At 39.4% G+C, this 26,884-nt stretch overlaps 2 protein-coding genes and 1 non-coding gene across 6 annotated transcripts; 2 read left to right on the top strand and 1 right to left on the bottom strand.

Moving 5' to 3' along the window:
• The first annotated feature begins 5,438 nt into the window (after nucleotides 1–5,438).
• Nucleotides 5,439–12,325, top strand: LOC148867603 (enolase (DUF1399)). Of its 4 annotated transcripts, none has more exons than XM_088975077.1 (8): nucleotides 5,439–6,083; nucleotides 6,216–6,330; nucleotides 6,438–6,821; nucleotides 6,957–7,226; nucleotides 7,583–8,100; nucleotides 8,331–8,455; nucleotides 11,315–11,487; nucleotides 11,596–12,325. In XM_088975077.1, exons 1-8 carry the CDS (start codon nucleotides 5,884–5,886, stop codon nucleotides 12,115–12,117), a joined length of 2,307 nt encoding a protein of 768 aa, XP_088831203.1. In that variant the 5' UTR covers nucleotides 5,439–5,883; the 3' UTR covers nucleotides 12,118–12,325. The 4 variants fall into 4 exon arrangements, with proteins under 4 accessions (XP_088831203.1, XP_088831202.1, XP_088831205.1 ...); XM_088975076.1 differs by having other exon boundaries at nucleotides 5,465–6,083; nucleotides 6,954–7,226; XM_088975079.1 differs by having other exon boundaries at nucleotides 5,670–6,087.
• On the top strand, nucleotides 7,378–7,459 carry TRNAS-GCU (transfer RNA serine (anticodon GCU)). The gene has a single exon. It is a non-coding gene; the product is annotated as a tRNA-Ser (tRNA).
• A 4,952-nt stretch (nucleotides 12,326–17,277) lies between the features above and the next one.
• LOC148867602 (uncharacterized) lies at nucleotides 17,278–19,014 on the bottom strand. Its single transcript, XM_088975080.1, has 2 exons — nucleotides 18,447–19,014; nucleotides 17,278–18,355 (listed from the first exon to the last, which is right to left on the bottom strand). Exons 1-2 carry the CDS (start codon nucleotides 18,616–18,618, stop codon nucleotides 17,580–17,582), a joined length of 948 nt encoding a protein of 315 aa, XP_088831206.1. The 5' UTR covers nucleotides 18,619–19,014; the 3' UTR covers nucleotides 17,278–17,579.
• Nucleotides 19,015–26,884: the final 7,870 nt, after the last annotated feature.

The following is a 26,884-nucleotide window of genomic DNA, read 5'->3' as shown; positions in this document are numbered from 1 at the left end:
CTTGTGCCTCTTCGAACAGGTGCACTGTTCTGAAGAGGCTCCTGTCTAAAAGGACACATTTGTGTCCATTCGGGTCTGAGAGCACTCTATAAAAGGAGTGCTGGCCGACCCAGTCAAGAATACACCATTTTCGACTTTCTTTTGTCTGAGAAATTTGAGCATCAATCTTTAGTGGTTCGCATAGGTCTGGCAAGCGAGTGCACACCTACCAGTGGCCTATGGGCTGTTTTATCTTGACGACCAGTTTGCGATCACCCAACTGCACTGTAGGGGGCAAATACTGTTTTAAGGAGAGTGACCAAGTGGCATGACTCAGCCCTCCATTTTCTTGCAATTTCCAATTTCGAGTTCCTGCAACAACTTCAAATCATTGCAACTTCGGCAAAGGATAGCGATTACCGACAAGTTCCATTTGCTTTCTCTTTACTATTTTTCAACAGAGAGAGAAATGTTTCTTTGATTTTTTATTGATATTTTCATTAAAGATTTAGTCGTTAATTCCTCCAAATTCATGGGCAGAGAGATGCCTGACGTTATTTCATTTCTAACATTTTGGTTGTATTTGTGAGATCTGAGATGGCTCCAGCATAGATTGTTGGGAAGCAGACTTCGAAGAGTTCAAAGTCTTTGTGTTCTTTCTTTCTCCCTTGGGTTGCCTCTAAGCCATTACAGACATCTATACTACTTTAAAAAGTACGAATGGCCCAAAGAATATTTCTGGAATTTTCTAAGGACAATACTTACCCCTCCATATTTAAATTTAATGATAAAAAAATGAAGGCAAATAAGGCAATTGGTTCTTGATATTAAATGAGTTGAAAAGAGGTAATTTAAAGATATTCAATGCATTCAATCTTCTCTCATTAAATCCAACATTTAAGTTATTAACTTACATTTATGTTCATTGAATCATATATTTAAGTCATTTTTATTTCTTCTCATCATTAAGTTCTATTAATTAAATCCATATTTAATAAATTAATAATTCCAATAACATAAAAGCTTATACCTTTAAAATCTACCTAGCAAAAATATTGTTTTCATCTAAATGATGGTAAGAAATTAAATCATTTTGGGTCAAATGGGTTAATCCATGCTACCATGATTAAATAATAAAATTGAAAAATAAATAAATTGAAAAAAAATAGAAACTAAAAAAATTGGGAACATTTTTAACATAATTATTAAACAATAATGAGTATGTTAAATAAGAAATATTTTTATTAGTGATGAAAATGGAATGTAAAGTTTAAAACCAATTGGAAATAAAAATATTTTCCTATTCTCTCTCATTAAATCCTATATTTAAAATATATTTTTCTCATCATTAAATTAGTGCAATTAGATCCACAATATTAATTTTAATAGTATAAAAATAAATGTTTTGAAAAGTAATTTGAAAACAAAACCATTTTCTTCCTTCCTGGTGGTGGGCAAGCAATTTGACCATTTGGGGTCAAATGAATTAATAAATAATGTCATAACTAAATAATAAAAAAATAAATTAAATAACTCTGAAATGTAAGAAGTATTTTTATTAATGATGAGAATGGAAAGCCAAATCTACCTAGAAATTAAATGATGTCATAGTCAAATAATAAAATTTTTAATAATAGAAAATACAAAGAATAAAAAAAAGAGAAAATTTTGGGTACATATCTAATGTTATATATTTATAAAAAATAAAATATTGGGTACATCTCTAATATTGTACATTCATTATATTGAACAAAAATAGGTTTTATACATAAGAAATAATTTTATCAATGATGGAAATGTAATACAAAATTTAACGTCAACCTATAAATTAAACAATTTTTATTTTTAGATGGTGGGTTAGTGGTTTAAGTAAAATGATACCATAGACAAACAAAATTTAAGTGTGATAAGTAAAAAAATATTTTATATAATATAAATGAAATATATAATTTAAAGGGAAAATTATAGTCAAAGTTGGTTGTACATTTAAAATTAGGTTGAAGGTTGGTCTAAAAAGCAACCAAACTCTGAAAACTGGCTCTACATTTAAAATTATAAAAACCCCCCGCCATGCCATTAGAGGCTTATGTGGCTGTTGCCAACATGGGACTCTTATTCCATGTTGGATACAACAGAAAATCTATATCGGAAATAGGTTTTCAGTTTCTCTCCCACTCCCTCTATCTCTCGATCTCCTTCCCTTCTCTCTCACTCTCACAGTCATCTCTCGATCTCCTGCTCCCTCTGTATTTCCCACTCTCTCTACTTTGGTCTGTAGACAAATCAAAACCTCTCTCTCTCTCTCTCTTTCTCTCTCTCTCTCTATTGTTCTCCCTCACTCTCCCTCTTGGTCAAAATCTCCTTCTCCCTCAATCTCTATCGTTCTCCAATGGGTGTAAATTTCATAGCAAGAGTTTCATGTGAATTTTATCAAATTAGTGTAATACCATACCAAGTTGGCCTCATGTTCTTTTATACGATCTGATTAATACCATATAAGTGTGTAAGAAAATAAGAAAATAAAAAAAATGAGAAAGTGAAAGGGAGAGAAACTGATGGAGAATGATAGAAATTAAGGGAGAATGAGAGATCGACCGAGAAAGAGAATGAGAGAGATTAAGGGAGAATGATAGGTAGAGAGAGTGTGTGTGAGAAATTGATTTAGAAAATGTAAATACAGAAACTAAAATCCATTCTTATTTCTTTTCAAATCACATAGTCTTTAAGTAGACAAAGATGACTATGAGAGAGAGAGAGAGAGAGAGAGAGAGAGAGAGAGAGAGAGAGACTAAAAACTCTTTTTTTTTTTTCCAATCACCCAACATTAAAGGGCAATTTCAATATAAGTTTTCTTATTATGTCCAATATGGATTAAGAGTCCCATGTTGGCAATAGGCACATAACCCTCCGATAACATGGCAAGGGATTTTATAATTTGAAATGTAGAGCCCTTTTTTAGAGTTTTGTTGGTTTATAAACCAAGTTGTAACCAAATTTTAAATGTATAACCGGCTCCGACTATAATTTCCCCTAATTTAAAATTAATCCAAAAGCAATGCTATTTCTTATCTAAATGGTTGGTCAATGATCCAAATTTTCAAAAAAAAATGCATGATGTCATAATTGATTAATAAATATTTAAGTTTATTTTTAATCATATTGTTACTTTTTTTATTTTCAATTTCTATCTTAACTATGATATATATCTAAAATTCAAGTAATTAATATGAAGACAAATTTCTAATCATGTGCTTAATTACTAGTAGGAAGAAAAGACAAAAACAAAGAATGAACCATAGAGAGGGAATTTGAACTTTTACATTTTCATGAAGAATCTAATCCCACTTTATTTCAGTAAAGGAAGAAAAGAAACAAAAATGTTGGCTAAGATAATGCCAATCAAGACGAAGAGGACCATAACCATTTGCCAATGCTCAATTTGAAAAGAATACAAATACAAATATGTAGAGTGCAAAGCCTTGTATTTTATATTATTTTGTATGTATTTATACCGTACATATTTGCATTTGTACCGCTTCCAAACTGAGTCAAAAGGGAAAACCAACATTTGTTGCTGCTTCTTCCCCCGTTTGAGAACGTGAAATCCCATTGCTGCTGCTTCTCCCATCTTATGAGAAGAAGAACAATCAGAACGGAACCAAGAGCACACCCTTGTCATTCTTCAACCCAAAACCTTGTTTGAACGAAAGAGAAAATCCATTGCCGCAACTTCTCACCATTGTCGCTGATTCTCTCTTCATCTGAAAAGAAGAACAGTCGGAACAGAATTCCATCTCATGATACCTTTCAAAGATTGAAATTTATGGTCTGGTGAGAAGTCTGGAAATAGCTATTTACTCTGAAGTCTAAATAAATCTATTTACTCATTGTGTTCACAGCCATGGATTGAGGTACAGATAAAGTTATGGTCTCGTGAGAAGTCTGAAAACGAGTGCAGAATCAGATTCCCCATGTAAAAACTAGTGCAGTAAAATAAGGTTTCTTCGAGTGCCCTAATTAACCAAAAATGAAAAAAAAAATGAAGGTGAAATACCTGGTTAGAGGTTCCTTGAACGTTGAGAGCAAAAAGACCCTACCTTGGACGTTGAGAGCAAGAACACTCGGGGACGTTGAGAGCAAGGAAGACTCTCGATGAGTGTTAACAAGCTAACTCACAATTTAGGGGTAGTTTGGTCATAAAAGTTGCATGGACAATTTGGGTAAATGAACTTTAATGGTGTTTTAAGGGATAGTGAGTTTTATACATTTTGAAAAGTTATGGTGAGTTTAAGAGAATTTGTAAAAAGTGATGATGGGTTCTAAATAATTTCTCTCATTTATTTGATACTTCACTATTCTAACCATGCATTTATTTGCTTCATACTTCATGCATATAATGAATTATTCCCTTTGTATTTCCGTAATTAATTATCCTTCTCTTTGCGATTTCCTGCCTTTTATTTTTTTCATTATAATATTCTATTTAATTTTTCATGGGAATAGAGGTTTAGAATGGAAATCGGAATGGATCATTCTAATTCCAATTGTTTGGTTGAATGGAATCGAAATCTCATTCCTATTAATGGTAGAATGGCATTTCTCCTTTTGTCTGTCTCCTCCTTGAAATCTCATTTCAATTGATTCCAATTACTATTTGAATCAAAGATATGAGAATAAATCGTTCCAATTCCAATTTGGGAGGATTTCAATTTTAATTCCTACTAAAAACCAAACAGAGTCTTAATCTTGTAAGCACAATAAATGGAGAAAATCCTTGTGGTGTGGAGAAAGCGAGAGGAGAATGTGGTCTGTGGTGAGACATGATCCACTACTCACACCTGGTGCCTCATAGTTGCCTCACACACATCCTACCATGCATTGGGAACATCTTCCATACTTATCATTTATTATTCACGAGAGATGTTCTGAATGCACATCAGATGTGCATGTGAGGCGCCTATTTGTGAGGAGCCGATCCCGCTTTGTCTGTGATGGGGTTGAGGTGTGACAACTAGTTTCTGATGATGGGATCTGCTCCTCACATACACATCCAACGTGCATTGGAAATATCTCCCATGAATAATAACAAATAAGTAGGGAAGTTGTTCCAAATATATAATAGGATTTGCCTGTGAGGCGCCATGTGTGAGTAGCAGATCCGGTCTCTAATTTCCGGTGGTGGCTTTCGATTTACGAGGGACAAGATGTTATTTGTCCCTTATCACGTGTCAAAACGGGTCAAATACCGAAATGAACCTCGGAGCGAGACAGCGAGTGTGTGTGGTAGTGCGCACCAGCTTTGCGAAGAAATCCAAATCTCCAATCCCCATGTATAACGAACACAAGAGACGACGCGCACTGTTGCAGTTGTCGGCTGTACAACTCAAAACCGGTTACTGGTCCCCATTTCCCTAACCCGATTCTTTTCCTAACACCAACAGCTAACCAAAGCTTATATTGCCTTATTGGTGAGGAAAGGAATGCCTTTTGAGTTTTGTCTATCTGGTTTTCTCTCACCCCTCCCACTAGTCCACTACTTCAGAAACACCGCCAGTGCCAGACCCAGAGGGTTCTGGTCTCCCTCCATTAATCCTGATTATTTTTCATTTAGCTTTTGTCTACTCAGCAGTCAGCACCATGTAATTATGACTTCCACCTCCCATATAAGGAAGAAAAATGTAATTTAATACAAAGGATTTCAATCTCAGACCCAACACCTAAAAGAGGAATACAGCGTCTACGTGGGCTGCCTGCCTTTCCTTTTCGGCTTTTCCTCTCCCTATTCTCTGCCTCTGCTATCAAGCACGAACATTTAAAGTTTAAACAATCAAGAAGAAGAAAATTTTCAACCATGAGTATATATAAAATGAATCCTTGAGGTCAGGCGCTCGGCTCAGCAACGAAATGTCAGCCATCAGTAACGGTGTTGGGTCCTCGGCGGAGGTGACGGTGAAGAGAACACTCAGCGGGGTGTACGATGAGGCCGGGATTCGATTCAGTATTGATCTGGTGGCCGCAGCCAGAAGACACCTCTACTTCTTGAGGGCTGTCTCCGAATCTCCCTGGTTTCATGACCCCTCCACTGTTTCCCAAGCCATCCGAAGGTAGGTCCGTCATCTTAGCTTCTCACCCAGTCCATCTCTCTTCTGTCCCTTTTCCATTTTTAGAATTTATATCTTGGTTGATAAGAATCTCAATCATCATTCGTTAATAGCCGGGTGATAATCTTTTTACAGGTATGATGATCTCTGGATGCCCTTCATTTCTGATCTGACAGTGGGGTCAACGCCGCCTGTTCTTGTGCCTCCTCTCGACATTCAATGGGTCTGGCACTGTCACTCTCTAAATCCGGTAAGCAATCAAGTTTGACATAGATCTCTAACAGAAACGAGTTTCTCTTCTGTAGTCCTCCTTAAATAAATTAATCTCTTCTTCCCCCAACCCCACCATTTCTTCAGCCGCATTACAGGAAGTACTGCGAATCGAGGTTCGGCAAGTTAATTGGGAAACCGGCAATCTTCGATGACGAGAATGAAGAGTATGCCCTAAACAGATGCAGGGATATCTGGAACCAGAGATACCCATCGGAGCCTTTCCAGCTCCAAGCCGATACAGATTCCTCTCCGTTCACATCGATTACCAACGAAGACATCTTGAATGAGGTCACGAAGCACAAATCTCTGTATTTTAAGTTTTCCCAGCCTTACACGTCGGAAATCCTCCATCTAATAGCGGCCAGGCAGAGATACATAGGACTTCTATATGTTCTGCGTAGGTTCAGAGATGAGTATTCCCGTTTGGTACCCACTGCAGATATTCTACTTATCTGGTTAACCCATCAGGTACATTCTGCAAGCATTAATTTTCCCCTTATTTGGTTCCTTTTATTTATAACAATACTGATTATAGTTTTTGATTTTCTTTTGATAACCAATACAACTGATGCTTGTTTCTGGTGATTTTGCCTTTCGAAGCAGAGCTATCCTGCGAAATACGCAGGGGACGTGAAGGAGATCGAAGGGGATTTGGGGAAGGTGGTGGGGGTTTGGGAGGCAGTGAAGGAAGAAGACAGAGAAACGACTAAGAAGCTGTGGGAGAGAGCCTTTGATCAACCATACGAGAAAGGAGGGGCAACCATGGATATTCATGGGATTCATTCCGTGAAGTCGCCGCCGATGAATTGGGATACCTCAGACTCCGATGTCAATCGAAGTGACAGATCCATGGAAACCAGGTTCTTACTCGAGGTCAGTCCCACTGTCCCAATACCCTCAGACAGTCTAGTTTTTTATTCAGCATTATTCAGAATCTTAATCGAAAGCGCAGTGAAGTGGGCCTACTCGATGATTGTTTAGTATATAAATATAATGTTTAAATTAGAAAATTTTGTCAAACAACGTCGCTTTGGCCGAGAGGTAAAGGCGTGTGCCTGCTAAGTACATGGGGTTTCCCCGCAAGAGTTCGAATCTCTCAGGCGACGGATCCTTTTACCAAACTCCGACGATGGAAGGCATCTCATGTTTGTACTTTGTCGCCATGTTTTCTTCTCGTAAACGTGAACAACTGTCAGCGTTTTGAATTTTATTTTATTTTTTCGTAACAGGTATGCGTGTTTCTGAGGTCCATACCGGAGAAAAATGAAACGGCGGAGAAGAAGCATGAGTTTCTGCGCCTCAGGATCATCAGATGTCACAGAGAGCTGAAGATCGACAAACCCATCTCTGACATACCGGGTAATTCATGGGGAAAAACATGGAAACTCTACTGCGAGTTCGGGACGAGAGGGTTGGTGCTCGAACACCGTCGACGCGGTGGTGGCTGTTTCAGAAGCAGCAAATTGGTCGGCAGAACAACTTTCCTGTGGAACGATTTGATTCGAGCACCATCTCTTGTCCTGGAAAAACATGTTGAGCAGCATGTGAAGGCGGTAGTCTCCATCACCCCGCCTGTCCAAGCCCCATATCTGTTGAAATGCGTACCGGATCGGGTCACTGACGATTCAGGGGCCATGATATCGGATGTCATACTCAGAATGAATCGTTACCGGCCTCAAGAAGGAAGGTGGTTGTCTCGCACCGTGCTCGACCATGCAGGGAGGGAGTGCTTCGTTGTACGTATCAGGTAAATTTCTACCTCTCCTCATTATTTATATTCTTCTTACTTTTTCTTTTAGAATTATTAGAGTAGTATTACTGTATTACTTAACAAGTAACAATCCGAAACGAAATAATAATGCCTATCATTTAATCCGGTTATCCGATATAAATGGTGTTTCGGGTGTTACATTACGTTAATTATTGATGTGGGTTAATGGGATGGGCTGATATTAATAGTTCTGTTTGTGCGTGTAGAGTGGGTGGAGGGATTTGGAGAAGAGGGGGAGAAGCTCCGGCTGCGGTAAGATGGGAAGACAGGATCGTAGAGATACGTGAAGGTTCCTGGACTTATGTCGCCGGTTCCATTGGTGCTGCTCCCGGTACGTACATGATTTTGTTCGAATATTCAATTTATGGGTCTTTATTTGTGGGGTGTTCTGTAGTGTGGATAAGAACTTGGTGGGTGTGGACCGGGTCCACACCATACCCTATGTGGCAGGAACCAATCCACACCACAGTTAAACTGTTCTCAAATGTGGATAGATTGTATGGACATGATCAATCCACACTTATAATGGCATTTTGTCCACACCACATTTTTTGATTCATGTATCTTATATAAATTTTATGAATGATTTATACACGCGATCATAAATGTTTACTTTTTGCATTTTATATGATATGTAAATTGAAAAAAGACATCAATAAATTAATATTAATCAATAAACATTAATTTTAATAAAAAATAGTAAACTAATTAAAAATTATTATTTTATTGATAAAACATTAAAAATTAATATTTAAATTAATGAAAAAAGAGTGGCGAAGGAGAATTGTTGGACTTGTGCTAGAATTAACATTAAAAATTAATATTTTATTCATAAAATCTTAAAAAATTAAAAATTAAAAATTATTATTTCAAAATTTAAAATTTTAAAGTATGTAAAAGAGATATATGTGTGGGCGACCACATCCACGAGATATATGTGAGGCCGTGATTTTGGGCCGTGGACAGGGACGTTCCACAATATATTGTAGATCATCCCCGTCCATAGCGAACCAAACACCATCGCCATCCTGTGGTGTGGACCAAAATGGGCCATCCACGAGATGACAATAGAACTGAATACCACCTTAATAGGAAAATCTTTGATCCAATGTTTTTGAACCGTCGTTGATTCGGACGGTCGGGCCGTTTGGCTTGGAAACCGTCCAAGCAACTAGTTTCGTTTCGCCCCTAACCTGTTCTTGGATAAAAAACCGTTGACTTCGTCAGAAACCGTAGACCTAGGCGGTGGAACCATCGACTCGTTTGACTCGGACAATGGTTCACAGTTTAAAAAAGTTGCAAGAGGAGAGAAAAAGAAGAAGAAGAAGACTACAATACACGCATTGTAGAGTGAGAAATCGATCTCAGATTTGAGATCCAAGAACTCAGATCTCATATCTTGTTTGTTGTCGCCGCCTGGCCATCGCCATTATCATCACCGGTGAGTGTTGAATCATCCTCCTCCTCATCTTCCTTCTTCTCCCTCCTTCCCTCATTTTTCTTCCTTCCTTCCCTCAATCATTTCCTTTCTCTTCTTTTCTTTTTTTCCTTACTCCTTTCTTTCTTTCTTTCTTTTTTTCTTTCTTTTTTCTTTCTCAGCCGACAAGTCTCTTCTCCATTTTCGTTTCTCATATAAACATATAAATATAAGTTGCAAACCGTCTGAGTTGTTCAACATGAATGGTCGAATTGCTAACCCGGAAACCGGTGGCTAGAACGGTTCCTTTTCTGGATTGGTTTTTAAAACCTTGCTTTGACCTAAACTAGTTTGCTTACTGCAATTCCAATGGTTCATTTGAGAGAGAGAGAGAGAGAGCTGCATAGCAATAGCATACTATAAGTGAACTACATCATTAAGGGAAGCGGCTAGCATTACACTTTTCTATCTTTAGCCTTGTAAACTTCTTGTGTTTTCTTTCTATCTTACTGTTATGGATATCTAGAAGCAGAGAAAAGAGAAAAGAGGGATCCCTAGTATTCTATAAAATTAATATTTACCATTTATAAGCAAAGCATCCTTCCTTTCTTCTGTCCTCAGCCGGCTAATTTTTTGGCATTATTCTAAAGCCTTTTGCCCTAGGAAATTTAGAACTAGATATGCATAGAATACTATATATAGTGTAAAAAATTAAATCAAAGATGATAACTCTACAATAAAGAGGCAACAAATAAACCTATTACCTATGTTTCTCTCCTTTGATCATTGCTGGTAATAAAACTGTAATATCTGTATGGGTATCAATTATATTGTTTCCCAAATAAACCATTTTTTCACCAAGAAAACTGTATACCATTAATCTTGAATTATCCCAACCCAGTTTAGGTCCAGGATGACTCTCTGAAACGCTAAACCATCTGCAAGTTGTTCGAGTTTGTAAGAGAAAACAACTTATTCAAAGACTTCACCTAATAGATGAAGCTTTTAGGTTGAACTGTGCTATAATTAATTAAATTTCAGCACAAGTATGGGTGAATGTGTGCTTGTCCACGTTTCAAGCCGTATGGGCTTTTGCGTAAGGGAATGTATTAAAGAAAAAAACCTATTCAAAGCCTCATCTAATAATAGCTTAAGCTTTAAGGTTGAACGGTTCTTTAAGAAAGTTTCGGAACATAAACTCTATTTATGTAGTCACTTGAAACTATGGCTTGAATTGAGTTTTCAGTTGTCGATGAGCATAGGCCTATTAAAATAGTTTTGGAGCCACATTAGAAAATCTTAAATGATCAATAAGGAAATCATAGTTTCAAAATTCTAAATCAAAGGTATGGGCTGACTGTTTATTTTATTTATTTACTTGTTTCATGGGCTACACAACAGGGTGTTGTAATGCATCCTCCATACTAATAATCCCCCGGGTCCAACCTTGGTGACAGCGGTACTTGATCCCAACCAGCCAGAGAACTTGTTAGCTGAGCCACCATCAGTTGGTGACTGTATATATAATTGACCACATATTATGTATGACCAAATAATGATCCCAAGTTTCCATAGGAGCTTTCAAAAAGTTGTACATTCATCTTTTTGCTAAAGCTTCCAATGTTATATTTTACTACCATCTAAATTAATGTCATGTTTGAAGTTTATAGGAGGCTCAAATTAGTCATGTTTGAACTTTGAAGTCAAAAGTGAATTATAATTATAGTTTGATTTCTTTCGCCCCTTTTTCACTTTTTTCTTTTGGTCCTATAGAGAAGGTGGTCGGAACAGCATCGCCGAAATCAGAATCAAGAGGGAAGAAAGCATCTTGGCATCTTTCAACCGGTGACGAGTTGACAATAGAGTGGGAAGCTTCATCATCATCTTCCTCATTAGGCCTGACTTTCCACCTTGAGAACCAAACATCCCTTGAGTCTTCCACAAAGGTAAACCATTAAATATTTTGCTTTTCTCCGTCCTCAGTTCTAACTCTCAACTGCTCTATTGAATATATATAGAAACAAACATGAACTAAATTAGAGAAGAAAATGCAGGTTAGGTTGCTTAAAGGTAGAAAAATGCAATACCAGGTATCACACAGAGTTGATTTAGATACCAATAAAGAGAGTGATTGCAAGGAAAACAATGAAGAAGATGGGTTTGTAACACTAGTTCGATTCACGCAAGAAAATCCCAATGGAAGGGCAACGGCATTGTTGAATTGGAAATTTCTGGTGTTAGAGTTGTTGCCAGAAGAAGATGCTGTACTGGTGTTGCTTTTATGCATGGCGATACTCAGAAGCGTGTCCGAAATAACCAAGGAAGACATTGGCAACTTATTGGTAAGGAGGCGACTAAAGGAAGCTAAGCCTGGATCTAGAGATTGGGGTTCTGTAATTTTGCACCCAACAGTTTCTTCGACATCATCATCCTTTGTTTCGCCTCATCTCCAGCCTTGGTATTGGAATGTAAAGGCATTCATGGCGTCAGACGATGTCAACCAACCACCACAGCAAACCAATTATTCTGCCGCTGAAGGTGGTGATAAGCTTTACAAACGAAGTATTTTAGCCTAGAAAGGGAAACAAATCATGTTTTACAAAGAGAATAGCATCATGAAATTTGACTGAGTACTAAAGGAATACAGTATTTTGTTTTTTTTTTTTTTTTGAAATACTTGATAATTCTCTGTTTTTTTTTTCTTTTTTTCTTTTTTGTAAAGGATGTTTCTCTATACAATTTAAACCAGAAGTGACCAGTGCAATGTACAGATTGGTGTCTAAATGCCCCTTCTGATTAGATCCACTTTTAACTCAAAAGAGAAAGGAAACTGAAATTGATTTTTCTTTTTTTTTTTTTTTTTGGGTAATTGGACGTTGATATTGTTCTAGCCTTCTAGGCAGTTTAAGGATCTGCGCCTGCACTAGGCTTAACACCAATGATAAGATGTATGACTTGGGCTCAAGTCCGGTCCAGTCCTAGCCTTGGGCCTGAAATATAACATTGGGCTATTATGCAGGTCCAGACCAAACTGGAAATGATCACACCTAATTCAAATCAAATCTGACTTTTTATCCCGTAAATGCATCTATATTTGTTAGATTTACACACAAGTGATTCACTTTTAAGTTTACTCAATGGGCTTAACTAAAATCTTACCAAGTATATATGTTTTCAACCTTTAGTTAACCTAATAGTCATGGATGAATGAAATGTCACTCAGCCAAGTTTCCTCATTCATTTGGTACATGAGTTGTCTACTTTGAAAAATTATTGACTCATTGAACAACCTAGGAATCTACCCAATTGAACTGTTTGACCCGGTCAATGGGTCTGAGGTTAGATATTAAATCCTCTCTCTCTCTCTTATTCAGCCAGGCAACCATGCTCATTTAGGAGAATCTGCAGAATTATTCTGATTTTTATATGAAATAAATTGAATAGAGCACTGAATTAAGACTAAATTAAATATAAGGATGATTAGTAGACATTTCAACAATGGATATTTAACAAAATGGAATGACGGAACAAGATTCAGGTAGCCGATCCCATACAATTTTCGGGACAAGGCTTAGATATTGATGATGATTAATAGAGATCTCAATTAATGACAGTCGATTTGCTTTAGTCTTATATAACTAATGACAATCATTTGTTTATTACCTACCTTATAAAAAAACAATAGTGTTGTATAAACTCTCATAAATGAATAATTTGTTCGAGTTTAACTAAAGCCATACTTATATGGGCAGATGTTTCAAATGCACGGCTGTAAGTATTGTAAGGATGGTGTCAGGACAAATTTTGTGAGGAATCTGGATTCTGAAAATGCTGTGACAATTTGACGACGTATACACACAAATAGTCGTATATGCCCCAATGTAATTTTCTAAGGAGGAGCATTCTGATGCTCAAGTCAATAAAAGAGATGAGGTGGGCAGCTGGGCCAAGTTGGAATTAGCCATACATACAAATTGAAGAGCTTAGAGAACATAATGAGCTTACTGGAGTTTAGGAAGAAGAGAGCGAAGAAGAGATGTCAAATGAGGCAGTGTGTCTTTATATAGGTGCTGTAGGAGCGTCCTTATGCTCTTCGTTCATGGGATACATGTCAACTTCTAAGGTAGTCACCACTCGAGCTATTAGAAATGTGCGCAATAAGGTCTGCCAAGAGCAGGTGAGGAGTTTAGGGAGATTGGCTTGTGTTTAAGGGTGTTAATGGACTGGTTTTGGATTGGACCCCGTCCAGTCCAAAATCAATTTGGACGAACTGAATGGACCAATAAGACATATTGAATTGGTCCAATTCAGTCCAAAATATTTATTAGATTGGATTGGACCCCATCCATCCATAATAAATTTGTATTAGATTGGATTGGATTAAACCAATATCTGGTCCATTAATATAAGATAAGAATATAGATGTCAATGAACCGGGTTTGGATTGAAACCAATCTAAATCAAAACATATTCAAACAGATTGGATAATCCAGACATTCAATTGGACCGGTCCAATTGAATTGGTTTGGGCCTGGTTAATTTATAATAGACTCACATTGGACTAGATAGAATTGGACCAAATCCAATCCAATTGACACCCTTACTTATAATTGTCATGTCTCCATTTCGTCCAATACATAGAGTGTGCACATTAGCTTATGGTACCAAGTGCACGGCATCATTGCTCCAATTTGGGCCTGACTTACAACCACATCACCAAATTTAGAACAGAATCAATCCGGCCCCGACTTACAACTAACATACCAGACCATCTGTTCTGAAAACAAATTGGTTAGAAAGACAGACAATAAGGACTTTTGATTATATTTGTGTTTCTTGTTTTCAAAACTGAAATCGAAAACATATTTTTGGATTTTTTACTTTAAAGAATGTATTTTTAATATCATATTCTATTATTTCATACAATTTTGTATTTATAAAATTTATTTTATTTTAAACACATGAATTGTTATTTGAAATAAAATCAAGAACAAAAACAAAAGTTTGGGCCGAGAGTATGATTATTTAACATGAATTCTGATTTAAAGAATGTGTTTTTATATGGTTATTTAACATGAATTGGCATTCTATAAATGCACCGAGGACAATTCTAAATGCACTGAGGACAATTCTAAGAGAAAAAATTGAAATAGTCCTTATTGTATGATCACTTAAAAAAAGCTGGAAATTTGGGCTTAAAAAATAAGGCCTTATAAGCCCTTATTTCGGGCTTACTTCCCAAACACCAATAAGTGCTTAATGGTGTGGTTCCCACTTAAATAAGCACTTATTACGAATAATCACTCCCAAACATGACCTAAATCATTTAGGCTTAAAAAGTAAATATTTTACATTAATTTGTTGTTTACTATAAATAATTAATTACTACTAATCAATTGCAGTTCCAATAAATTTTTGGAAATTATGATAAGATATTGTAATTTATTGTTATTTAATTTACAACTAGTTAATTAGTTATAAAAAATTACTAAAATTGTAGGATGACATTTTTTCTTGTAAAACTAGGGCCCTACCCTATGCCACGGGGCAAATTTTCTCAAATCTTAAATAGGGATGAGGTAGAGTCGGGGTGGGGATAGGGAAAATATTTTTGCCCCCAAATTAGGGATGGGATTGGCATAGAATTCCCCGAACCTTATGGTAAATTAGTTAAATTTCTGTAAATTTTATATTGATTTTTAAAATATCTTTAAGTTTTCCTCATTCTTATAATCCTAGGATCCCATATTTCATTTATAAAATACTCTCTAATTGTCATAATCTAATTCCTAAAATACCCCCAAATTCCCATAATCCTATTTATAAAATATATATAAATTGATATTTTAGGTGATTGCCTTAGGGTGGGGAAAATTTGGGGATTCTCCACCCCCCAACGGGAAATGGGTGCTTTGCCTTGAACCCGCTCTGCCATTGGGGTCGAGGGACAAAAGAGGTGCCTTATCCCATGTGGGCCTCCACTAGTAAATTAATAAGTATACAAGTAAGAATGACGGGGTGTGGGGTGGGACAAAGTTGAAGATCCCCAAGGACGAAGATGGGGTTAGGAGTTTTAGCTCCATCGGAGTTCGAGGCAGGTATCGGACATAATATTTGAATTCAGATTCTGGTACAAGGCAGGCAAAACCCGCCTCCGCCCCATTTACCATTCCTAATGAACGTATTGGCATGGAAGATAACATTCATATATGGGAGATGTTATCAATGCACGCCTGAGATGTGCAATAAGATTGGTCAAAGGCATGTTCTGCGACAGCAAATCCCATCTCCCTCGGCATCGCCTTTGCCTCGTCACATCTATCGCCAGAATGTACCCCAAAAAAACGTCTCACAGCTCATCCCAACCATATATTTAAATATATAACATCTCCCTCAACCTGAGTAACGAGTTATATGACCAATGCAATATGCATCCATCATCCATGATGAGAGATTAGATGCACATCCCAACCGTGTATTTTTGTAACATCTCCCTCGACCTGAGTAACAAGTCATATGACCAATGCAATATGCATCCATCATCCATGATAAGAGATTAGGTGGCATCGACGTACAGATGTGATTGTGAGTTGTGACGTAGCACCCGTAAGGTCATGCATCTATGACGATCTAATCTAAAGCTCCATAAACGGAGATGGGATCTGCTCCTCCCACTTGGGCGTCTTACATGCACATCCACCGTGATTAATAACTTAAAAGTACGGCAAGATATTGCCAATGTATAATTGGATGTGCGTGTGAGGCGCCCTGTGAGGGCAGATCCGGTCTCGCGCCCTATGTGAGAGCAGATCTGGTCTCCCACATAAAGCGAGTTTGCTGACCTGGTGAGGGACCTCATGGATGACGAAACTCAACCAATTAACGGATGACACTTGTCCCTCCTGTAGGTCGTTGATTAAATCTGTGGGTCCATTATAAAAGTCTCCTTGCGGTAGGATTGGACCCTCCCTGAGTATAGTAGGGCCGGGCTATTTTCCTTCCGATGATGAATGATGATTGATCACCGACATCCAACATATCCGTTTCAAAGAGACTTTACACACGTCACCTCCGCTGCGTAAAACCGTAGACATTTTTATGGTTTTTGTTTTAATCGTTTGGTGGGGCCGAAGGCGAACTGAACTGGGGAGTCAATATAAAACTAAAAATATAAGAATGTCGACATACTCACGTGTTGCTGTTAAGAACTTAAGATAGCAAATGGAATAAGTAAAGCAACGAACATGGTAGAAAAGGAAAAGCTGTGGGCGTCCTTATCTGAGACCGACAGGCGACATAAAAATACCAGGGGCGGATAAAGAATTTTGCATTTCTAACCCCAACCGACCGAATCAAGAAACCAGAACATCGCTCACAAATCACACCTACCCAGTCTCCACACTAAAAAGTAAAAACTCCAAACCTAACGTCACTATGGTTTGGAAGGAGTCCGAAACTCCAAATACAATTATGTAGATTCCAAAACCTTGCATTTTGCATTAGTTTGTACATACTCGTATTTGTACTCCTTCCAAATCCAAACTGAGCCTTACACTCCAGAGGCTCAGGCGCTCAACATTATGGGCTGGACCGGGCCCGGGCCTGGACCTTCTCTAATACCACTACTGTCCACTAGGTCCACCACCATGAACATTAGCAGAGGCATAAATAGGATAATAATCCAAACATCTCCTTACTGCAAATTTTATTTTTTCAGGGAAAAAAGAATTATAGTATAGAAAACTAATAACTGCGACTCTTTTTCATCAAAGAACAAATCCTTAAACAACAATTATGTCATAAACGTAAAAATTAACAGAACAAAATACAGTTAATTTGGGAGATGAACAAAGGTTGATAAAAGTTTGAAAACGTTCCCCTTTCGATTTATCTAATAACAATTCAAAAATTGCAAATCCTAAAGGACCTACGAGCACCGATCAGAAGATCCACCAGATATCAAAGAAAGAAATTCTCCCAAATTATGTACAAGTTTAACCGAGGGTTTTCAGGGAAGAGTAGTAAGGAAGAGCCCGTTTTAGTTCATGGCAGCAGGGGCATCATCAAAGCTCCATAGATCAATGGAGTTCCCACCCACGACGGCATCCTGAACGGGATTCGACGTTGCGAAGGGCTGCTGCTCCACACCACCGTCACAAGGAATCTGGTACAGCATGTAGGATTCAAACACCATTAGCTCCTCCGACAGCTTTTGTACTTCGTCGTCATCAATCAACGTCCCCTTGGTTTCTGGGGTCTCTTCCTTCACCGTCGTCACATGTTCAAAACAGGCATCACCGCCATCCTGACCGCTGCCCATAAAGCTCGGGGACGAATCTGTGCCCTCCGATCTAGACGCAGAAGCACACATGTCCCCTCCATTAGGATGAAAGAAGAGGGGGTTTGGATTCATGGCAGGAGGGACGCAATAGTACCCATTATTGACAGGATATGATTCAACCTGATTCAGATTATTGCCGGGGAACCCAAAATCCAAATTCTTGGGGAGACCACCATAAAAGTTCTGATTCGAAGGTTGGGGATTTCGATTAGAGGGCAATTGGGTATTTGAAGCAGAGTATTCATCATCTTCGTTGGGGAAATTAACCTTGGCCTTTTTTCCTCTGATTTTCCTTGCTTCCCTATCATAAGCCCTTGCCGCCTCTTCCGCGGTGTTGAAAGTACCCAGCCAAACCCTAACCCCTTTCCTAGGGTCACGAATCTCGGCGGCCCATTTCCCCCATGGGCGCTGTCGGATCCCTCTGTACAGATTCTTTCGCTTTCTCTTGCCGATGTTTTCACCAGAGCTATCACCTGTTTGAATAAAGATCACAGGTTAAAAAACAATAAACACTGTAATAGAAGAAGGAAGGGGGGGGGGGGGGGGAGAGGGAGAGAAAGGCACCTGAAGGAGAAGCGCGTTTCTTGGTGTTCTCTTCCTCGCTGAAGCGACGGAAATCGGATTCGAAATCGTCGTTGAAATTAGCGTAAGGAGAGTTGGGCCAGAGATCAGAAGCTGTGACGCGACGACTTCTGTTGCGAGGGATGAATTCGGCGATAATCGCACCTCCGCACATTTTTAGGAACGGTTGAAGGTAAGTAAAGGAAGAAAGGAAGGTTGATTATGTAGGAGTGGAGATCAGTACACAGAGAATTGGAGACTGTAGAAGGGATTGGTTCTGTGAGTGAGGAAAGATAGAAGAGAAGGAGAAGAAATTGAAAATGGAAAAGGATTAGATTGATTTTAGTTTGGTGGTGAAGAATGACTTGAGGCGTTGGATATGGGGAGGGAGGGGTGCTTTTGTACCCGTTGAGAAAGGCGGAGGTCCAGCAGTACAATGTGTACTGCCCGAACCTTCGTGACGTCTACCCTCATCTTTTTTAATCTTACGTGGCGAGTAAGACTCATCACAAAGCTTCCAGAATGGGCTTGGGGCTAATGGGCTGGCTCCCTACTACCTTCACTGGCCCCCGCATCACTCGAGACGAGACGAATTCATTTGAAATGACGGAAATGGCAATTTTTTTTTTTTTTTGCAATAGGCATCGACATCGAAGATCGAATCGTGTGTCTTGAGTCTCTTGACCCAGCCGAACTTGACCTAATCCAATCCGTAGCCAGCAAAGGATGTTGCCTGCCTGGCCACCGAAGCCTAACGTGAAAATATCTAAGGTTTGGTGGGTTCCACTTCCATCCAATCAATCCCCCAGTCCACTACACGGAGTTTGTGTGGTAAGGTCAAACGCGTAGCATATATTCTCCTGTTGCGGTTGCGGTGAGGATCGAAAGGAATTCTTTGCTATGTTGGGCGCTGAAGTGATCTTTTGATAATAATGTATTCGTGGACGAACCACATGTCTAAGTAATTTTGTGCATGCAATATTGCAATGTAACCACCTAACAACTTAGGATATCACGTGCCCAAAAAATAAAAACTGCTCGTTGGTTGGGAACCCAGATTATCTACCCACACTCTAGCCTCCGTGAATTGCATTTTCATATCTCACAATTCAACATGGCGATGTCTGGCAGCAATTCACGGTGGGTACGAGATCTGGACCGTTTTGGGAGCCTCTTGTAGTCCAGTACATGATACTTTAACTAATTTAGGTCTTCATTTGTCTTTTCAATTAAAAGATTATTAGCAAGGACCCTTCTAGAGGAGATGATAAATTCGAAAGAAAAAATTAAAAATGAAGAAATTAATAAATAAATTATAAGTCTGTAACTAGATGAATAAGCAAGGATAGAAAAAGTAGTATAAGGTGTGATACATAAGCCAGAAAGGAAAAAAATAAAGCAATAGTTTTAAAGTTTATAAAGATGTTGTAATGTCCTTAGTAGTTGCAAATGTATTATCATGAAGGTGACAATGCTTCAGTGAAAGCTAATTCATTTGTAAGAGTTGAAGCAAAGAGGGAGTTTTTAAAGAATGTTCTTGCCCTGTTTATTTGATGAGCTAGTCTCTCCAATTTATAAGTTCTTGTCAATGCCCGGAAAAGAAAGATTCCATGTAAATTGTGAGCAGTAATGTCAAAGTGTGTTTGTTGTGACACTGAATGTTAATATTCTTTTATGGAAGGAAGGTTGTGTTTGTTGGGCAAGTTTGATTATTGTTCATATATGATATATAATGAACAAAATAATTCTATGGTTACAAGAATCGGGATAAAAATTCTTGGACTGGTGTGATAGTACCTTGAGTTTATTGGGTTGATCTTGGAGCAGGTATAATCAAGGTTGTACTTGTAGAAGGGCAAGAGGATATTATATTAATATGGAAAAATAACAAAGAAAAAATTGAACAGAGAAGAGTGTACAAAGGGAATTAGGGGAAAGGGAAACTGACTATGGTAAAGATGAGCTTGTACTTCGGTTTAAAGGCCTGTTGAATTGCATAGATGAGCTTAGAAGAAAATCTGCATGTGTAAAAATCATTTTGGAGTTAGTTTGTTATTTATGAAAGGGGAGTTGTGGAAGAGTTGATTCAGGTACATAGATTTTCTAACAGTTCCTCCGTTTCAGCTAGCAACCTACGACTTTCTGTTGCCTAGTCAACAGTTGATATAAGTACGATAATGGGGTGAAATTGCTTTGGAGGATCAACAGTGATATCCCATATACAAATTTAACGGAGCTGGAAATTGCATTTGGAACTAAACTATAAGGAATATAGGAAAAGTGAACCAAGGATAAGTAAACAGACTAACAAAGATCGAAGCTTAAGTTTATGTCACATATAAAGCAAAAGTGGACCAACAGTGATATCAACAGTGATATCACATAGCTAGAAAGAAGGCTACCATGTAAGATGGAGCGAATAGATGAAAGGCCCAAGGAAAAACACACACACATAGTGGACCAATAGATTAGAGGCCATCAGACCCCATGGCTAGAGACTCTTGACCCAGGGTCTTGGGGACCATCAATAGCCTGCAACTCAATAGGAATAGTAACAAGATTGGCTTTGCCTTTAAGATTTGCAACCTTTTGCCTCATATGCCTAACTTCGGCAAGCAACTTGCGGACATGACCCTCAAGGTGTTCACATTTGTATGAGAAATACATACAACCTAGATAGGTCACATCCTCTACTTGTATTGCATAATATTGTTTAAGCCTCCTTATAGCATTTTGGCAAGCAAATTGCTGGGCCTCTGCAATAGTAGGGTTGGCCCCCCCACTGAAAGTCCATTTCTCATCGTGAATAGTAAGTACAAGGTTGGTGTTATAGCCATATTCATCATTTTCCACCAAGTACACGGGCTTAGAATCCTGAGGAATCGAAGCAAATCTCTTAGGACACTTTAAAAACAAATAGGGAAAACAATGTCATCCTGGCAATCCATATCTACAAAAAATGTGTACTAAGATTACATCATAGAAGGAGGCTTATAGCATTGAAGACACACATTTGTTCTATGAAGCTTCATTGTCTCCTATAGCATTGAAAGCACACATTTGCCATAATCCTACCAGCTGACTCATGGTCTAGATTCACACCTCCTATCCTGACCCTAAATAGTCATATCTTGCACCGCGTTGCAAATACGAACAAAATTATTCATTGAAGTCAAGACAGGCTCATTGGGGTAGATGAATTGGTCCATTCAAGAGCAATAGAGATCCTAGAGAACAAAATCACAAGACAAGGCACCACTCATGAACTAGCTTGGTATCTATTGACTAGTAGTCTACTACATTAGCTTGATAGAGGCATTAAATAACATGAAAGTGGTTCAAGAAAGAGACCCGAGTATCTCATCAAAAGCATGTATACAGAAAATTAACAGATTAATCTTGCTTCAAGGAAAACATGAAAGTTGGTCAAGAATTCCAAAAGGGATGAATAAAGCATGAAGGGTTTTAAAGTATGAGCATGAAGGGATGAATAAAGAACTCCAAAAGGTTAGGTTACAACCATTTTTACCATAGTCAATTTCTCTTTTGGAAAGCCCTAATAATACAATCGTTTTATGTTTTCTTCTCAGGTAGCTTAACTAGATCTTCAGAATTAGGCTTAGGCCTACTAAGTCTCCAAAGAAGTTGCACCAAATGATAGTTGAGCCAAAAATCTAATTAGTTGAACTTGGTTCAAAAAAAGCATGAGGCTCGAAATTTCCTTTTGAGTTCAATTCAAGTACAAGTAGGAACTTGAATTTGAGTCAATTCAAAAGCTCATATGTTCAAACTAAACTCAGAAATGAGTATTTATGTAAACAATTACACATAAATAATTATTTGTTATTGCATAAGCTTGGTTAGGTATGTAAGTTTTACGAGCCAAGCTATATTGAAGTACTAGTGCTCAGCTTAGAGATTGATTTAAACTAAACCAAATTAGTTTTTCATTAAGGCTATGTTTGGTTTGAGGGAAAAAGTAGGGAAAGGAAGGGAAATTTATACAAGTTTTATAAATGTTTCCCTACTTTTTCCTTCAAATCAAACACAACCTAAGTGAATTACAATAGTTCGAGAAAATTTTGATTCGTGTTCATCCCTATTTAAAATTATTGATGGTGGAGCCTGTATTGTATATAGAGAAGGTCACACTCTTAATTATGTGTTTGGAGTCGTAGATGTTTATTGAATAAATGTTTTGTACTTGGAAAACTGAGAAAATCAATGATGAACCCCTTTATTAACACTTAGACATCATTAGACACCACATCAATAAAATAGTGAATAAATGCCTACCATTGAGAGAATCACTAAAATAAAGCTTTTCTTAACGGTAACACGCATATAAACGGATGTCTATTTTTACAAATCCATTTATATACTATATTTGTATAATGGAAGAAATACTGAAGTGGCACCCATATCAAAGCGTTTATTGATGGTTCCAAAAGGCTTATAAAGTAAAAGAAAAAAAAAAAAGGCAAATTCAGAGCTTCACGGGCCCCTACCTGCCGTTTCCTTTTTCAGGTAAGTGAGTAAAATGAGTAATAAGCATGCGTTATTGAGTTGAATAATAAATAATAAGAAAGTCTAAGAGATTGAGACCAGGTTATAGGTAGGATGCATTAATTAATAAAGAGCTTAAAACTCTAATAAGATAGACATGTACGCTATTCAAGTACTCGGTATTTGCAGATCATACCAGTGACAGTGACTGACTTCTACATTAACCGCCTTAGTCGGAGTAAATGTCCAAATATTTCAAGTTGGCGAATAAAATAAAATAGATTGTGAGTGTGAACCTCACTACATCGTGATAGATGATGTTCACAAAATTAAAACTTAACATTATATAAGTTGGGTTATAATTAAGACTTAAGAGGAGACTTGTGATAATTAATGCATATGACAAGTGGGTCCTTCTGTCAAAAGTAAGTAATAAATAAATAAAGCAGAGGTAAGAGTAGCTGTTTATTGCTGTTAGGGTGAGGGAGGTTCCGGCGGTCAGCAGAGAAAATGCCCGTGTTGAATTGACCAACAAATCTTCATTTATTTTTCCTCTAATTTTGTCTCGACCGCAATATTGACAATTTGCGTGATTTTTTATATTCCCTAATCGTATACGACGTCTCACACCCAAAAAAAAAGAATCGTAGACGACCCCCAAGTCTTTCTCTCTCTCTCTCGACGCCAAATTCTTCCCCCCTCACAAAGTCACAATACGATAGCGACCAAATGAAAAGCGCGTTTTTTACCGTTCATGGGGTGGAGACCGACGGATTGGTCCAATTCGACTCAGAAGGTGGCATTTGGGAACGGATAGAAATAAGTTTTTTCAAACCGGATTGGACAGGGCACTCTTTTGAGGACCGGTTTTTAGGTCAAATGGTCTGACCGTCTGGTTTGACCAGATGGCCCATTCTGACTTAAAATAATATAAAATATATAAGAGAAAACAACAACTAAAAACTGTTGTTTGAATTGATGGTTCAACCATCCGAATCAGTGAGTCCTTACACAAATCAATGGTTTTTAGCCAAAATGTGGTTTTAGGGTGAAACTAAATCAGTTACCTGACCAGTTCTCGAGCTTTTTGATCTGACTATTCAGTCCACTCTAATTTTGAAAACCATGGTTAGAAATTCCAGATCGAGATTGGTAACTGATGGAGCGCAATCCGGTCGGTCTTAGCTGTCAACGAACTCGCTTCTGAGCTGGAGTGTTGGGGAGCCTGAAACGGTAAAAATGAGAGAACTCCGGGGGGAACCCGGTGTGATCACTCTGAAGCTCAAGTTAGTAATCTCTCAAAGGCAAAGTGTAGACCAGATGGCGCAAAGTTTACATACCTTGTTCGCTAGGGGGAAGGGGTTCTTATAATCACTTCGCGCACTCGCTCCGAGGCCCTTGTCAGGTTGGGTATGATTACCCTTACATCTGTCAATTCGGCCGTCGTCCTTTTTGCTGGGACAAAACCGTCACTGCCCAACCGTCTCTCTAACTGGAGACGTCGGTGTCAGGTGGCGATGGCAGGCGGCCGTTTAGAGTGCGGCCGTCAAGCGTCAGATCCCAAGCTAGTCAGGTGCGGCGCCCTTGGGAACGGACTTCCTCAGTGTTAGGCATAGTACGGTTTGTTTGGTTTTGGTGCCCTTGAAGGTGTGGAGTGGTGAGCGAGGCGAAGTCTTGAGTTCGGAGGTATGTATAGTGCAGGTCAGTTCGGCGAGGTGTATCCCGAACTGTTGCAAGGCAAGTCAGTTCGGTGAGGTGTATCCCAAGCTGTTACCAGGGAGGTCAGTTCGGCGAGGTGTATCCCGAACTGTTGCAAGGCAGGTCAGTTCGGCGAGGTGAATCCCGAGCTGTTACCAGGGAGGTCAGTTCAGCGAGGTATGTCCCGAACTGTTGCAAGACAGGTCAGTTCGGCGAGGTGTATCCCGAGCTATTACCAGGTAGGTCAGTTCGACGAGGTATGTCCCGAACTGTTGCAAGGCAGGCCAGTGGATTTCTTTCCAGTTTGGGGCCAAGGGTGAGTTCGGGCCCCTAGTAGGGAGCTCGGTCCGCTGGTTTCTCCTCTTGGTGAAAACACCTTAGGCTTGCTTTTGCCACGTGTCGCATAACTATGAGGTCGGGCCAAATCATCCTCCATCAATTGCCCCCCACTCCTCGCACCAAGGGTCTTGCCCTGGTGCGGGGAGTTTTGCAAGGTGGTAAGTGGATTTGTCCCATCCTTCGAGTCATGACTGTGCGAGTTGCATTTGCCAAGGTTCTTCAGTTCCGAGAAGGCGGGAAACGTGCCTACTGCTCATGAATGTTGATGGCTGTGCCAGCGCGCGATTTAATTTTCAAAAATTCGGGCCGCTGGGACATGACAGTGGGTCATTTAAATTTGAAGAAAGCGCGCCTCTGTCGTTCTGAAGGGACGTGCGTTGGCGGATTTTGTCAATTGCAGAAGACGTGCGGCGCGATTAGTTTCGGAAAGACGTGCGCCGATGCGACATCGGTTTCAAAAGACGTGCGCTGACGTTTCGCTCTTTTCGGAAAGACGTGCGCCAATCACGCCTTGACCTCAGGGGATGTGCTGTCAGCGCGAATGTGGGCCGCCGAATCATCTTTGATCTGCACGGTTGATTCTTGGTTACTGTAGCTATAAATAGTGGGGGACCCAGTCGATTTGTCACTTCTGCGGTTTGCCCATTGAGCTCGCGTCCAAGTTTTTCAACTCGCGTCTAGGCTGGTTACTTAGCCTCCAAGGTTTTTTGGCTTGTTCCTGTCTCCGGAGCCTTCAAAACTTTCTTCCGGTGAGTACCTTCCTGAATCCACCTATTTTCCTCAATGTCTAGCTTTGATAGTTCAGACGACTCTTCAAGTAGGACTGATGTAGGTTCTACAAACCGAGCCGTATCCCCCGACTGCCTTAGTGATCCCGAGGTGGAACTTGAGGATGACTATGAACCCGTAGGCCGAGCAGCTTCGGGCAGTTTGGCGTCTACCTCTCGCCGAGGTCGGATGCTAGATAGGTTTGGTCCGTCAACCATGACGCCCGAGGGGCTCCAATCTATACTCATGTCTTACAATATGCCCTGGGGGGTATACATATTTCATTCCCTCGAGTAGTTTTCCTTGGGAACACGGTCCTAACGAGATCATGATTTTTCGAGAGCAGCTCGCCACGGGGCTGCGACTACCTTTCCACCTCCTTTTAGTCGAAGTCATAAACCACTTTGGCGTTACCATTGGCCAGCTTCACCCGAACTCTATTCGGAACCTAGTGGGGACAGTCTCCCTTTTCTGCGAGCAGAATTTCCCTTTAGACTTGGAGATATTCTCCTCCATCTTGATGCTTAAGAGACAAGCGGTTCTCTTCCTCGGGGAAGACGGGCGTATTACCTTTCTCCTCGCCCGGGCTTTAAGCTTCTGCACGATCTTCCTAATAAGGTCCCGGCATGGAAGCGGGACTACTTCGGCGTGCGAAGTGCGCAAGGATGGCCCTTTCAGACCGAGTGGGGTGAGGCCGATCTTGATTCTTGTGTCACTCTCGACAAAGAGACGGTGAAGGGCTTCCGGCAATGGGCACGGCAAGGTTTAAAGTGTCATGAGTACTTGGCGGAGGCCAAGCTTATTGCGGTCGGTTTGAGTTCGGGTAGGTTTCTAGTTCTGCGATTTCTTGCTTGCTTTCTTTTTTTCTTCATTTTTTTCTGATGTCGAACTCGTTTCTACAGTTGTGATGGATGCGGAGAGAACTCGTGGGGGGCGCTTGTTCCAGGGTATGAAGAGGAGGAAGCGGGTCGCCAAGCGAACTCGTACCGAGCTGCCCCCGGATGAGGAGCCTCAAGTTCCAGGCCACACGCCGGAGGATCTGCCGAGGGAGCCCAAGGTGACTCTGCCGATGTATGGAACTACCGGGGGGCCTTACGCTGAGACTACTCATACGGGTGCTCCTCCATACT

The sequence above is a fragment of the Nelumbo lutea genome, chromosome 3, assembly GCF_056320005.1.
Source record: "Nelumbo lutea isolate HS-2025 chromosome 3, American lotus-T2T, whole genome shotgun sequence".
Taxonomy (NCBI): Eukaryota; Viridiplantae; Streptophyta; class Magnoliopsida; order Proteales; family Nelumbonaceae; genus Nelumbo; species Nelumbo lutea.
Note: the sequence above shows the minus strand (reverse complement) of the source record. Positions and strands in the feature narration are given on the sequence as shown.

What these genes read in the sequence shown, in the direction of transcription:
- LOC148867602 (XM_088975080.1), bottom strand. Translation starts at nt 18,618, where the DNA reads ATGTGCGGAGGTGCGATTATCGCCGAATTCATCCCTCGCAACAGAAGT. An exon ending in GAAACGCGCTTCTCCTTCAG is followed by an intron (nt 18,356 to 18,446) that starts GTGCCTTTCTCT and finishes TTATTCAAACAG; the next exon opens with GTGATAGCTCTGGTGAAAAC.
- LOC148867603 (XM_088975076.1), top strand. Translation starts at nt 5,884, where the DNA reads ATGTCAGCCATCAGTAACGGTGTTGGGTCCTCGGCGGAGGTGACGGTG. An exon ending in GTTTCCCAAGCCATCCGAAG is followed by an intron (nt 6,084 to 6,215) that starts GTAGGTCCGTCA and finishes ATCTTTTTACAG; the next exon opens with GTATGATGATCTCTGGATGC. An exon ending in CCCTTGAGTCTTCCACAAAG is followed by an intron (nt 11,488 to 11,595) that starts GTAAACCATTAA and finishes AAGAAAATGCAG; the next exon opens with GTTAGGTTGCTTAAAGGTAG.